Below are 15576 nucleotides of genomic sequence, written 5' to 3'. Positions count from 1 at the left end.
CACAGACTAAAATGTAAGCCTCAGACAAACAGTTTCTGTGTGAAAACTATAAGTCGTATTGTTAAAATTTGTGAACTATGAGTGGCAGAAGACTCAGATGGTCACATGTGGAAACTTTTATGCTTCTGCAGTGTTTTAAGGAGGAGAAACGATAAGTTAGAAACACTTTGCTTCCTGTTCTGAAGTAAAATTTAACTAAAGTATGTGGAAGTTTGAACACTCTCCATTCTGAGAGTATTTGAGAAGTCCTATAGCAGTGAGAGACACACTTGGTGAAAGGAGGCATCAAGAAGAGATTGTTAGCAAACAATAAGAAAAGTTAGAATTTAGACAATTCAAAAACTAGTGTTATCATCACCTCTACTGAATACTCAATAGACAAAATCCATAAAAATCATAAAACCTAAACTGCGATAGTGTAAAAACCATTAAAGGTATTAAAATGCCAGTTCAGTCGCTTAAAGTCCGACTTTCTGTGACCCGTTTAAAGTTTGAATGATGTTTCTAAAGTGAAGTCTGTCTGAGCTGTGGAGCTCCACAGAGGGATGGCTTTTATTTCCCACTCATTTCATCAAAATCCCATTGTTGTCTTTGAAGATTTATTTAACGTTTTCATTTTGTTTTGCCTATTTCATCCACGTTGTGTGATGTATCTTTACCAAAAGTCACTCTATTCCCAGTCGAACCGCATGTTTTGATGTATAATTTGCATTTTCTTCTTTTTTTTGTTTCAAAGCAGCGGGGCTTGAAAAACGAACAAGAATTGTGAACAGAATAGTAATCAAGGTGCTTCAGTGCCTTAATAAGTCTGGGAGTCTTCGTTTGTGTGGGCTGTAATGTATTTGGTTAAAGACCTTCCAGCTCCAGAGACGCTCATGTTGGACGTTCCCTCATATCAGACCATGTTAAAATACACATCCTGCTCTAAATATGTGAACATTTGCATTCCTCGCCCAAAGCGATGGATGTGGAAGACGAAAGACTGAGTGACAGCTGTCTGGGTGGGAGGGTAAACACGCTTGTCATGATGTATTTGCGAATGAGGGTTTAACTCTCCTGTGGCCTTCGGGTTAAATTGACCCGAAGTTACAAGGGCTTCTCTACCTCTCTCTATCGCTCTCTCTTTTGAGGGCTTTGGCAGGGTTAAAAGTGGTGAGAAGATATTCTTAAAACAGCCACTAAAAAACATAAAGGCCTGAAGCACCAAAACTGCAGATGAATAATTCCTCAGAAGCTCTGGGAGAAGGTGCAACAAAACTGAATTTGATTTTAGGTTTTTATCAGTTAGAAGACTGGAAGAAAAAGGCTTTTTTTTTTTTGGTGGCGTACGACATTTTAATGCAACGAGCAGCTGTGGGAGCAAACAGGGGGAATGCAAAGGAGGATCCGCACGGCGTGGAGTTTATTTCCAGAGCTTTGAGGTTTTCTGATTCATGGGGAGAGACGCCGCGTGGAGCTCTCCTCAGCAGGGGGGCTCCAAATTTGACGAGAGGCGTTCACAGCAGCATTTCTGAGCAAGGCAGCAAGTTAGCAAGAAAAAAAAACAAAAAAGATCTTTCCTCATGAAGACAAGATGCAAACTCCTTTCGTGATAATTGCATAAGAACACATAGAAAATAAACATAAACATAAACGCTGAACAGTAGCTAAAAGCTAAAATCAGCAAACGGTTTGCTAAAAAAATAGTAGAATAGTAGCAATAAACCAAAAGTAGCATAAAAGGACAAAAATACAGCAGGTATGCTGAAGCAGACAATTTAGAAAAATTGAAAAAAAAAAAAGACCTTCCCTTATTTTGGGAGGTATACAACCAAGAGCCAAGGTGACATTAAGAATAGTTGTCTTTATTGACGAATGTAAAGAAGAGCACAGAAACACCAAACTCCAGCCAACTTATCATACATCAGACAAATCAGGTTTCCTTTTATTCTCTTTTTTTGTTTGTTTTTTACAAAACATTTACATCTAACAGTGTCTCGTTCTACAAAATGACAACGTTATAAAAGAAACCCTGACAGAACACTGATGGTCGACCCGTACGCTGCCTGCGTGGATTTCTCTCAGTCAACCTGAAACATCAACCTTCGCTCGGGTATTAAACTCGCCACCAGCAGTCTGTCAGAAACACCTATGTGACATTCATTGTTACGACTACGCCGCGCCACCGTCTGCGCTACTTTACGACGAGCAGACTGCACAGCATCACAACAGCCATTTAACAAGAGACTAACGACGGGTGAAAGTCGGGAGGGAGCTGAGGGTCAGGTGCAGACTTTTCAGTGCTTTCTTATGATGAAAAGAATCAGCCGTTTTGGAGTGGGGTTCTGTGGAAAGGTTAGGAACTGTTAAACTCTTGTAGATAGCTCGATGAACGACCTCAGTTTGAGGAAACAGACTTTACTTCTGACCAGACCGGATGAGCTAACAGCTAGTCCAAGTGGGGCAAGACCAAAATGGATTTCTGCCATCTTATTAAAACAGATCCAATCTTCAAAGTGTCATAGAGGTTCATCTGAACGCCATTTCTTTTATAGATCATTACACTGCCGCCAGTATCTCATAATAGAATATAATGTTTATTTGCAAGCACACATAGTGGTAGCACTTCTGCTGCAGCATGAGGTCAGTTCGGGAAGAAATTTGTCGAAATAACCCTGGATTTCAGATGGTCAACACGGTCCGAGCAAGGCTTTTGCAGAGGCTGGTATAGAAAGTTTAACACTATCATCATCGATTTGCATTACACGGTTATTTCTGCAGTAAAGACATGATGAAATTGACCTTAGGGCTGCACCGAAAGTGCTACAGATAGCTGTTGCTGCAAGTATTTGCTCTTGCAAATAACTAATAAATTCTATGTGAACAACTGCGTAATGTGAGCTCGACGACAAGAAAAATAGCGCTTGCATGAATCGTTGTGCAATATGGAGACTGGGGCTGTTTTAAGGTGGCAGTGAATCTGCTTCTGGTCTTAGCTGAGTTCAGACTAGCCATTAGCTCATCAGTCCAGTCAGAATTTAACTTTGTACTCCAAACTGCTGTCGTTCAAAGAGCTATCTACAACAGGTAAGATATTCATTATTCATAACCTTTCCATGGAATCACACATAAAATGGTTGAAATATCTCTTTAAAAGGTAGACAAGCCGGATCTGTCCAGGCATGCTAATACAGCAGAGTTGTACTACATGTAAGACACATTGTGTTATATGTTATACGTTAAGTTGTCAATCATCTAATCACCCCAGAGTCCTCCTAGATTTGAAGTTTTTACTTTTAAAGTCATTTGTAGCTTTTTTTATTGTAATTTTCTCACTGTCCAAATAATCAGTTTTCACCATAAAGCTCCTCAGCCTCACTTACAGCAGATAAATAGTTCCACGTCATTCAGACAATGTGTGATGGAGAGAATATGTTACGTTTTTATGGTTACGCTGAATCAGGTTACGGCTCAGTTTTAACATGTAGAATTTGTGGATCAGGAACTATGTAATGACCGCTAAACACATATCCATCTAACACCCTCTACAGTCCGCTCCCGCTCCCCTCCACGTCCTCGATCTCCACCGAGCGCTTGCGCAGCACCGAGTTTCCCTTCCTGCCGCTCTTGGTCTGCTCGGGCAGCTTGGCCTTGCAGGGGGCCCGGTACTGAGGCAAGCCAGTCTTGGTGGTGTCCAGCTCCTCCGGGTCGTCCTGCTGGGCCCTGAGGGCGGCGATCACGTCCTTGTCCGAGGGACTGAGGGTCAGGCAGCCGCACGGGCGGCCCTCCACTCCGGTGTCTCCGGCCTCCCCCACCTCTTGGGGGTCATCCTCCACCGTCATGAAGGCGTCACCCCACAGGCTCTCGCAGAGGTCTCTGCCGTGCTGGTACATCTGCAGACACACAAACACGCTTAAATGAAGACGCTGAAAACTAGAAGCACTCAGGGAGCGCAAACCTCCACCAAGGCCACAACGTGATTAAAAAATTATGTGATCCGGGTCATGATCTGGGTCACCACTAAAATCTAATCCAGTCTTTTCTGTTTCAACTCCAACATTTCCTGAAGATTTCCTCCAAATCTGATCTTTAGTTTTTACCTGATCTTTGCTGACAGACAGACAAACAAACAAACACAACCGGAGACACAACCTCCCTGGTGGAGGAAACAGAAGTGTCACATGTAGGAGCAGAGACAAGTTTTTAACAAAGGGGTTACCTGTGACCTTGACCTTTGACCCCATGAACTTTGAAATCAACAGGCATCATCTTTGACCCATGAGGTGTCCAGCTGTGCAGTTTGACATTCCTACATGACACAGCTGCAGAGTTAGAGCACTAGGTCAACTGTGATGACCTTGACATTGAAATCAATAGTGATCACCCTTGACCTTGGAGGTGTCCAACTGAGCAGTTTAATTTTCCTATGTTACATGTTTGCATAGTTAAAGCACGAGGCCATCTGTGGCCTTGACCTTTGACCCCATCACCTTGAAATCAACAGTGATCATCCTTGACCCATGAGGTGTCCAGCTGTGGAGTTTAACGTTCCTGTTGTACAGCTGCAGTGGATCACCATGATCACTTGTTTCTTGTACAATGATTGACATTTCCTGAAAATTTCCAGAAAATTTGTCTGTAACTTTTTGAGACAAACAAAGGCTACCAAAAACACAAATATAAATATAGTGCTATATGTGGGCATCATGACGTAATGTGGCGCAGTGGTTAGAGCTGTCGCCTCCCAACAAGAAGTTGCAGGTTCGCTTCCTGACCTGCGGCCTTTCTGCGTGAAGTTTACATGTTCTCCCTGTGCTCAGGTGACTTTACTCCAGGTACTCCAGTTTCTTCCCTCAGATCAAAAACATGCATGTTAGGTTAGGTTAATTGGTAACTCAAAAATAGTCCCTAGGTGAGAGTGTGAATGGTTGTTTGTCTCTATGTGTCCAGGGTGTCCCCTGCCTGTCTGTCAGTGACTGCTGGAGAGACTTCTGGAGAGAACCAGCTCCCTGCGACCCAGAAAGGAGAAGCTGGTAAAGAAAATGGATAGATGGATGGATGATATAATACATCCTACAACTTATCATCATACATAAATGCAAACCTTCCTCCCTGTTCATGGTATAAAACTGTAAGTACTGAGACAGTTTTTATAAGATTAGAGAACCAGGCAGAGCACTTTCACATTGATTTTTTTTAGCACCATGAGTAAGTGGAGTATGAGTAGGCAGATTATTAAAATTGAATGGACGGAGCATAATGGATGAGATTATGGGTAATTAAGATTAATACTGCTGGCTGTACAAACAATTTGTTTTCATACCAAACTGTCAGAGCACAAATTAGTCCCCTGCTAAATGCTGTAAAGAAGGACGCAAAGGTGGACTGTTTAAAAAAAAGCAGCTCGGAGCCGTTTGCCTTCCTGCACTCCCTTTCTCGCAGCTTAACACCGAGTCCTCCTAATGCTTACCACCAGAGCCAGCCTGCGCCTCGAACGTTGCATAAACATCCACTGAAATAATTGATTTTGCCCTTTTCGTGGCAGCTCCGGCCTTGAAAAACAGTTCGCCCCCAGCCAGGTGTTGGGAGGACGTCTGCCAGCTGCTCTCGCGGACGACTTTGCTCTGCTCTCCTTGACTACAGCAACCTTGAGTTTCGAATCAAAAGGCGCAGCCACGAAAACAGCCTTCCGAGCTGCTGCACGGACAGATGGACGGGTCCAAACCGACCACAGAGCGGAGTTTCTGTTGTTTCCTGAAAACACGTTTATTAAAAACAGCTTTTGAAGGAAACTTCAGTTACGGTAGTCAACCATATTCCCTTCTGATCCGACGGGTCTGGGAAATAAACGGATCACTTTAGCTCCTCCACTTTAAATGTTGCATCTGACAACCTTAGGAAAGCAAAGAAGTAAGTAGAAGCAAATAAAATTTTTCCATAACCATCCCTTGGGTTGCCATATCACCTTTTCCTCCCCCTTTTTGTGTTTTTATTTTTTCACATCTTTTATACAATGGATTAACTTTTGGAGTCAACCCAATGCAAGACGGCCACCGCATGACCGTAGCAAACACAAAAATGGTTTTGCTTAAGTCAGTTTCACAGATATTAAGCTGACATTTATGTTCTAGTAAGTCCTCCCCAACACACGCTCCAAATACAAACAAATCTTAGTTTAAAACTGACATGGAAGGTGATGGATGATCTGCTAGTTTTTTTTAAATCTTATACCTGTATTTGCTGCATCTCTCTCATCCTCCCTGTTTTTCTGTAGTAACTCCCCCTCACATACACACACAGACACACACACAGTCTTTCTGCCTTCATTTTCATGTTTGTCGAGACTCTGCCATAGAGAAAAGAAGCTGTAAAATGTCTGAAGGACAAAAGAGCGTGACGGTTGTCTCCCTCAACTACATACGCTGCCCGTTTGCCGTTTTGGCCTCGTCACATCGACCTAATAATACGCAGCGTTACACACACACAAACACGCCCGTCTTTCCTCGGGCAGGGGCTGTTTGCTGCCAAATCTAATTCAGTTCAAGCACGCGTGGCTTCAGACACCATGATGGGATGGGATGAATAAAATGGAGGTGTTTTTTGTTCGTCCCTTCCTTGACCTCCTCAGCGTCAAACCTCTGACACTACACCTGAAAATTAAATTAATTAATTAATGTGCATCCATCCATCCATCCATCCATCCATCCATCCATCCATCCATCCATTCATCCATCCATCCATCATACACACTTTCTGCCCATTTATTCCTGAATAAAACTTGTTTCAAACCTTGACCTTTGTAAGCCTACAGTGACTTCTTTATTTAAAAAAAGAATAATAATGATACATTTAAAAAATATATATCCTACTTTAAAATAATAAAACTTGCAATAGTATTGTAATAAATTATTAGAGTGAATATGATTTTGAATTCTGATAGTTGGCTGTTTATTTGTAATGTGAATGAACTTCTTTAGATAAAAGTAAAGCTCAATATTTACTCAAACCTTTATTAAAACCTATTATTAAAGGCAAGCCATTTTTCTAATTTTAATTATGGTGATATTTTTTGCTTTTTTTTTGTAAAATACTTTATTTTAATAACTCATAATACCGTCATTTGTGACGTGTGCAAATCTGCGCTTCTTTTTTTAATTTGGCTGGAAGTTAAAATAATGATGTGGCTAACAAGCTAATCATCTACTAGCACAAAGCGATGAATGTTTTTTTGTCCTTATTTGTATCATTCTGTCACATCTACTTTAATTGCATAAAACTGGACAGGAAAAACTAGTAAAACTAGTCGCTTTGATTGCGATCATGAATACAAATAATATTTGACTCCGTGTATGTTTTCACCAAAGCTACAAGGAGCCGCTGCAGAGGGACCAAAGAGCCGCATGTGGTCCGAGAGCCGCAGATTGCAGATCCCTGGTTTGTCTGAAATAGGCACTAAATGAGAGGTGGGATCCATCCTGGACAGGTCACCTGTCCATCACAGAGACACACAAAACACCTAGGGACAGTTTAGAGTGGTTAAATAACTGAACATGTATGTTTTTAGACTGTAGGAGGAACCCAGAGTACCGGGAGAAAACCCGCCCAGGCACGAGGAGAACATGAACTCCACACAGGTGAATTCTTGCTGAAACACAATGACGTTGACCAACTGCACACTAAGCAGCCTTCAGAAGAAAATATAATGGACTGTCATATATGTATCGTCTAAAGTTATTCCACTGACTGAAAACACACGACTCTGCGATCACCTCGAAATGAGCCGATCCAGATACATTTACCTTTCATGGATTTTCATCAATAACCTCCTCTCATTCAGGTGAAAATAACGACAACACAACTGTTACATGTTCAACTTTTATTCCTTTGAATTTACTATTTTGTTTTGTTGTTAAGACCCTAATGAAAACCAGATGACACTGTAGGACTGTTCATGCAAAAATATGTGCATTTTTAACGGGTTCACAAACTTTCAAGCTCGAGATGTTAGGATTTATTCAAGAAAATTATGCTGATCATTTTCCATGACGTTGGTTTTTAAAATTTATATAAAATTATATGGTTATTTGCAAGCACAGATAGCAGCAGCAGCAGCTAGCTGTGGCACTGAGGGGGACGTCTTGCCAGAATATTATAATATTTCCAATTTTAACTCAATATCTCCAAACGGAGGCTGTTTAAAGAGCTATCTACAGCGTGAAGAGAGCTACATAAAAATGTTCTCAACATGTTGGCCGAGTATAAAAATCTAGGACCCTTGAGGCAAATTTGATCAAATATTTATACACACCTACAAACAGAAGCCAAAGCTAATTAACTAGCTGCTAATATGCAGCTAGTTACTTGTGTTTTATAGGAACATGCATAAAACTACTTTTATGCACCCGGTCAGTAGTAGTAATAAAAACACGTGGGATATATTTACATTTAACTTAAATTTGAGTCTAATTTAAATAGTTAGTTTGACAGCTTCCAAAACCCCTTTTTACAGTGCAGATATTTGCCCTGCCAATACAATACACAGCTTGAGAGGGCAGTTTTTACTCCACATGCACAAATTTGGTGTGGTAGTAACTGAGAGTGATCCCCGTAACATCCTCTAAAGGTTAACACATCGTGCCAGATCTTTGTTTAAACTATTACCACTACAGTACCTCTTCCGAGTCGTATCTGTCTGTTACCAAAATATCTCATGAGCTACTGGACAGATTTTAAGGAAACTTTCAGGAAATAATCACTAAATGCACGTCTACGGCTGATTTATGTTCGGAGCCAGCCCAATTCAAGATGGTTGCAGCAGCTAAGTCACCTTAGAAAACACAAAAAGAGCTACAACTCAGTCAATTTAGCAGTTATTTCGCTAAAATTTGGTTTAGTAGTAGTTGAGAGTCATCCCCAAACTATACTCTGAATGCTGACAGATTGCATGAGATTTTATCTTAAAACTTTGCCATGCAATGTGGCGGGTGAGGAGCATTCCTATGCTAATTGCCTTCTTCATCTTTCGGTATAAGCGCAGTGACAGTGTATTGTAATGTGCATTCATTTTCTTAAATTCACTATGTGTTCAGAGCTGTTGCTCTGGGAGTTCGTTGTGCCAGCGTGCTACACAGACGTGATATCTTTTTTATTTTTTTCTAAAATTTTCTATGAAATCAGAAGCAGAGAGCGTGTAATCCTGAGACAAATCAGACCTTGGCTGGCAAGTGATGTAACTAACAACCAGAAAAGAAAAGAAAAAAGGAAAGAGAGCGAGGCAGAGAGTGCCACGGGGTCTTTTCTGTTTTTTATTTTTTTTAGTTTTTGCATGCGCAGAGCGTGCCTTTACATATATCAGCTTGATTCAATGCAACTTGTCATCTACTGCAGTCGGCGGTAAGAAATCCTGCTTCCATTTGCGTCAGACGTCTGCATTATTTGAGTGCTCCAACGTGACGCCGCGCAGAGGTGCGTCTGTGTGTTTTGCAGGCGCACATGAGGAGGCCACAAAGCAGCCCTGTGTGAAGGCGGGAGAGAGAGAGCGAGCACCATCACTGCTGTGACTCTCACCCCCACCCCTACCCAGCTGCCCCCCCTCCCAAAAAAAAAAAGACGGGCACTTGTTTGTGGCCTCTCTAAAAGAGGTGATCTGCTCAATGCGCCGACTGTTTCCACATTCTTCCCCCTGCATTCAGGATCCGTTTAATACGCTCTGATCTGAGGGCTTGCTTGAATTTCTCGGAGCCTCTATGCAGCATTAGTGGTGCCCTACATGAAAACGAGCCAACACAGACACACAGAGACCAAAGATACGCGCACACACACACTCATATCTCTATCCTTGTTAGGGCATTTTATTGACTTGCATTCACGTCTGTAGCCTGAGCCAAACAATTACCAGTACATGCCTAACCCTAACCTAAATTCAAGTCAAAAAGGATGTTTCATCATATTAGGACCAGGCTTTGATCCTTAAAAGGTAGATGATCCTATCAGAAAAAATCCTAAAAAAGGTAACAAAAACCAGCCAGGCACACACACACAGACTAAAAAACACCCTTTGCATTGTCCTCCTGCAGGAATATTTATTAGATCTGATATCTGTGGGTGGATGTGCTCGTTAGTTCGAGAGACAAAAAGAAAAAGAGGAGAGGATAAAAGGCGATTAAGAGGGGCAGTGAGAGACAGACACCACCATCAGATAGACTGTCACGGGGCGTGATGGGAGAGTGTTAGTTTGCTGCGGGCCTCAGCTGCACACCAGCCTCCGCTTCTTTTTTAAAATCACCCAGCTGGCCTGTGCCCAGTGAAGCAGGGCCGGACTCCTTCACGCTCCAGCCCACAAGCGCCGCCCTGCGCCGTTAACCCCTCGCCCGGCCGCACGCAAACTCAGCCGCCGACTCACTGCGACACAGAATTAGACCCTCTGCTTTGGGTCGGAGGGATTCAAACATCTGTGAAAACTGTCTGAGCTGTTTTTGTGTTGTTTTTTTTCTTCAGTTGGCTGTGGCGACCATTTTGAATCAGGTTGACTCCAAAAGATATTTACTAGTTGATGTGCATCCAACAATAAATTTCTGAAAGTTTTATCAAAATCCATTCAGTGGTTCATGAGATATTTTGCTAACAGACCAACACAATTGACTCTATTGGTTAATGACAAGGTTTTAAAAGTAGATCTTGTGCAAACAGTTAGCGCTGACAGTATAAGTTGGGGCTGACTCTCAGCTACTACCACACCACATTTTCGCTCATTATCTTTAAAACTGAGTTATAGCCATTTTTGTGTTTGCTAAGGACACTTAGCTGTGGCGAGCATCATATATCAGGCTGACTCTAAAAGTTAATCAGTTGTAGATGTACATCTAATGTTTTCTTTCTGCATGTTTCATTAAAATCCGCTCAGTGGTTCGTGAGATAATTTGCTAACAGACACATGAACACATACACACAGGCAAAAACAATTTCTGCCTTGCGTTCAGCAGCAGGTGATAATGATAATGATAGTTAAAGATCTTGACTACATGACGTACATGAACATGGAGAAAATGGTGGACAGACAGGCTACGCAACTGTATTTGCCTTAGGTGATTAACAGTTTTGGAGGATAAAATCACCTCCAGAGAGGCAAAAAAGCCTGATGTGCGAGGTCACAGCGTACCTGCTGATACTGAACACAGGTCCCTGTACAGTTCTGTCCTCTGGGGTCTCTGGCCCAGTTACGAGCGCAGGTCATGTCCATCCTGCAGGCATCAAACCTGGAAAAAACAGAACAAAACAACAATATTAAATTCAACTGTGCTTCTGTTTATGACTCTTAAAGGATATTTTATTTCATTATATGCAATTTACATTTTTTTCAAAAGAAGCTAGTTCTGCTGTTTCCCATAAAAAGTGCCATTTGTACACTTCAGACTTTGCACAGCTTTAGCATTAGGAGGTGCCACCAGATGGACGTCGGTCCATTTGATCCCTTTTGCACTCAGTTATGCTAACAAGCTGCTGGAGGTCAATTTGAACCCATTTCACCAGCAAACCTGTGAAAGGATCGTGTGTTTTGGAACATCTAAGCATAACTATGGGTGGTCATTTTAACGGCCATCTATGTAATTGCAAATCCTAACCTTGTCAGGAAGAAAGTGAAAGTCATATATTATATCATGTACTGAATGGTACTGTATTGTATTGCACTGCCGGCACGGTGGAGCAGTGGTTAGTCCTGTTGCCTCAGAGCAAGGAGGTCGCAGGTTCTCCTCCAGGCCTTTCTGTGTGAAAGTTTGCAAGTGTTTCCCGTGGGTTTACTCCGGGTACTTTGGTTTCCTCCCACAGACCAAAAACATGCATGTTAGGTGTGAATGACAGCATGAATGGTTGTTTGTCTCCTCGTGGCCCTGTGATGGACTTGCAACTTAACGAGGGTGTCCAATCACCACTGGTGACAGGCACCAGCTCAGAAAGGAAAAAGTGCTTAAATAAAATGGATGAATATATTGTATTTCATCATTTTGTCTTGTATTGTATTTTACTGTATCTTCTAGTCTTATATTGTACAGCATTGTCTTGTTTTATCTAGCTTAGTATTGTCTTGTCTTTTATCATTAAATTGTCTTGTATTGTAATCATACCTTATTGTGTTGTAATGTGTTGTATAGTCCAGTCCCATATTGTATTGCCTTGCCTTGTCTCAGATATTATCTTATACTGTATTGTGTCATATCATATTATTTTGTATTGCAATGTATATGTTTTTATACTGTATTGAATTGTCTTGTCTCATATTGTTTTATGTTGTGTTGTATTGTATCATCTTATATGGTCTCATGCAGTTTTGTATCATCTTGTATTGCATTGTATCATATTGTACTGTTTTCTCTTGTCTCATATAGTCTTTCCTTATAATAAATTATACTGTATGGATCGTCTTGTCCCATCTTATCTCATATTGTATCATATTACATTGACTTGCATCGTATTTTATTATATTGCTACCTATCAAATTGTATCATATATTGTATTGTATCAATTCATTTTATATCTTAAATAAATTTGTAGGAAATGGTTAACTATTCTTTCCTACACTTACAAGCTACAAGAATAAACTAATTCAGTTAGAAAAATGCATTTAACATTAATCTTTTTTTTCCATCTTTCACAATCATTTTGAATATGTCTTAGGAACTCTAAATAATCTGTATATATGGACATAAGAACGTAGTTTTTCTATCGTATTTCCAGGAATAGCTTGTGTTTTCATAGCAAATATAAAAAACAAGGGTGTCAGTTCCCATTTTCAAATCTAACTTCTCTACAAAAAGCCCTAATATCCATATATAATAATGAGTATTGTCTTACCTACATGATACAGTTTCACAGTGTTTTTATTGGGCATTTTATCTTAGTGCAGAATGGTGTTGTTGTACAAGACAGTAATCTTTCCCTTGACAGTCCTAAATGTGAAGAGGGACAGATAGTGAAGTTGATTTAGCTTTGCTCGGCGGCGGGTTTGGCAGCCTCACCAATCACGGCAGAAGCTGTGGCAGAGCGGCACAGCCTGGATGTACGAGCGGCGGTGGGGATGAGGCCAGCGGGAAGCATCGGGGGAGCAGCGGTAAAAACATGCCACACGCTTCAGAAAGCCCTCGCACCTGTGGAGGCAGATGGAATCAGATTGTACCAACATGATGCATCATAAAGCAGAGACTGCATTAAACTCTTAGTGACCCTGACACAGCTTCAGCTTTACATCTATTAGCCACTTTTGGTCTCTGATGGTTTCACTACGCACACTAGCCAATAAAGTCAAAGTCTGGTGCTGCGCCAAGCGTAGGATGTTGGCTCGGAAATATATGCTTTGTGCTTAACTCGTAATTTGGCCACTTTAGAGACGGGTTCTGAGGACAAGTTGTGAGCAGTTAGTATCCTACCTGTTGTACTATTTGAACAGCCTCAAGTTCAAGCTAACAGCTAATATGAGCCGAGCCAAAGCCAAAGCTGAAATACAGCTCCGAGTTCAAAAATTAGCGGGCTGCTGCTTTTTGTGCTCACGAATATCCACAAAATTCTGTCTAAATAACCATGCATTGTCAAACAGACAGCGATGTAATGTTTATGAAATAGTTTTAGCATGGATCGCTGTAATTCTTTTCAGATTCTGTTTTAAGATGGCAGCAATTCATTGTGTTCAGACTAGCCGTTAGCTTGTCAGTCCTGTCACATCTGAAGTCATTCACAAAGCTATCTAGAACAGGAAAGTTATTAATTGTTCATACTTTTCCACAGAACTCCACTTCAAAATGACCAAAGTTGATTAAAAAAATGACCACTTAGAGACCCAGAAGTACGTGTGAGACTTACTCGGGGTTCACAGGCCCACACTTGTCCCAGGGTTCGTTCTTATTGCTGGCAGAAGGAACATAACCAATGTCCTGGATGTGTTCCTCAGTGCAGCAGCTGTCTGCAGCAGCAAAGACAGGACAACATTTCGTTATTTTATGTCTGCTCACCGTCGAATTTATAGTTAACTCCGACAAGACAAACACTCACTGTCAGCATACAGGCCGCACTCCGTCAGGTGTGGCTCGGGACTGGGCGTGGACTTGTGCTTCCCGTCCTGGAGACATGCCCCCTCCGAGCTGGCTCCGCCAATCAGTGCGGCCGCCAGGTACATTAACAGCAGAGGCCGAGAGGAGACGCCCATCTCTGCAGAGACCAAAGTTTTAGAGAGTTCAGCACGCTGGAGAGTGGCAGAACATATCACCAGCAGCCAAACACAATATTTAACAACTGTCTGTTGCATTGACTGTGAAGGAACAGAAGCGGCACAAATGGTGCCTGACAAAAGGCGGAACGATAATGTTATTGCCTGTGTCTCAAACATCTGATCAGATTTGAATGAAACTCTCAAAAAGTAATCAGTAGATGTATATCTACAACTGAATAACTATTGAGGTGAACCCAATTTAACCACAGCTAACCAATTTTAGCCAACTCAAAACTGGCTACAACAGTTTGTACATATTAGATACAAGTTGACTCCAAAAAGCCACTTTTTTTTGCAGTCACAGAGTCGGTTAGGTTCCTCTGCTGACCCAGACAGGGTGAGCCTAATTAGCAGGGGCTGAGGCACCATGCTGGGATGGATGACACATGCGTAGTCCTTTAATCTGCCCGGTGTGTGGGATAACCTACATAGCACGACTTAAACAAATCTGCTGGACGTGACCGGACGGCTCCGACTTGGCCCTGGTTTGACACAGTCGGGACACGATGTCTAGATGATCGTGTGTTCAAACTAAACGTTTCCTGCACAAAAGGCTCAGAGAAATCACTGTAAAACAGAAATATGTGCGTCTCTTCTTACACACCAGGAATCTGTCAGACTTAAAAGATGGGAATCAACTGAGATAAAGTGAACTGATTTATTATTTCTGTAATTTAATACATGAAAAAAGGAAACACAAGTCCTCACCAGAGCCATTAGATCAAGATTGAAATATAAAAGTGAGACTCTGGATGTAAGCTGTTGCCTAGGTAATTTAGGCTAAAAAAAAGAGAAGATTTTTAAGATAATGTCATTTTAAAAAGATACGACCTGAACATTTTTAAAGGGGTATTAATGAGGAGGACGGTGTCTGTTTTCATTAGGGAGTTTAGTGACCTCAAGACCTCAAAGAAAAATATAAAAAACATATTATCTTCCCTTTCTGCTGCAGGAGCTCATCATTCTGATCAGGCAGTTTTGGTAATCTGATGATACCTATCGAATCACATGCGTGAGCTTATTCTACCAGTTTGCGTGCCCGTGTTTTTTTTACCTGTCGGTGAAGGCTGCTCTGTCCAGAGTAGTTTCCCCCTGCTGGTTCTCTGCTCCCTGCTCGGCGGTGGATCCAGCTGCTGAATGCGATGCTCCCGTCTCCTCCTCCTCCTCCTCGTCTTGGTCTCCTCGTCGCCTGGCGCTGCCTGTGATCTCGGCTGCTCCGGGGGGCCACTGCTCGCCACTTTGTCAGCGGCTCATATGAAAACCATTTCAGTCTCTTCCTCTAGGCTCTTTACCCCCTCCCTCCATCTGCCACACGCTGGGAAGTCCTCTCTCTCTCTCCC

General features: G+C 41.8%; 1 protein-coding gene across 1 annotated transcript; it reads right to left on the bottom strand.

The window, feature by feature from the left end:
- Positions 1–1823: 1823 nt before the first annotated feature.
- On the bottom strand, positions 1824–15538 carry rtbdn (retbindin). Its single transcript, XM_017416782.3, has 6 exons — positions 15291–15538; positions 14020–14175; positions 13831–13930; positions 12993–13121; positions 11138–11234; positions 1824–3872 (listed from the first exon to the last, which is right to left on the bottom strand). Exons 2-6 carry the CDS (start codon positions 14171–14173, stop codon positions 3525–3527), a joined length of 828 nt encoding a protein of 275 aa, XP_017272271.1. The 5' UTR covers positions 14174–14175; positions 15291–15538; the 3' UTR covers positions 1824–3524.
- Between the last annotated feature and the right edge of the window lie 38 nt (positions 15539–15576).

The sequence above is a fragment of the Kryptolebias marmoratus genome, linkage group LG12 (assembly GCF_001649575.2).
Source record: "Kryptolebias marmoratus isolate JLee-2015 linkage group LG12, ASM164957v2, whole genome shotgun sequence".
NCBI classification, from domain to species: domain Eukaryota; kingdom Metazoa; phylum Chordata; class Actinopteri; order Cyprinodontiformes; family Rivulidae; genus Kryptolebias; species Kryptolebias marmoratus.
Note: the sequence above shows the minus strand (reverse complement) of the source record. Positions and strands in the feature narration are given on the sequence as shown.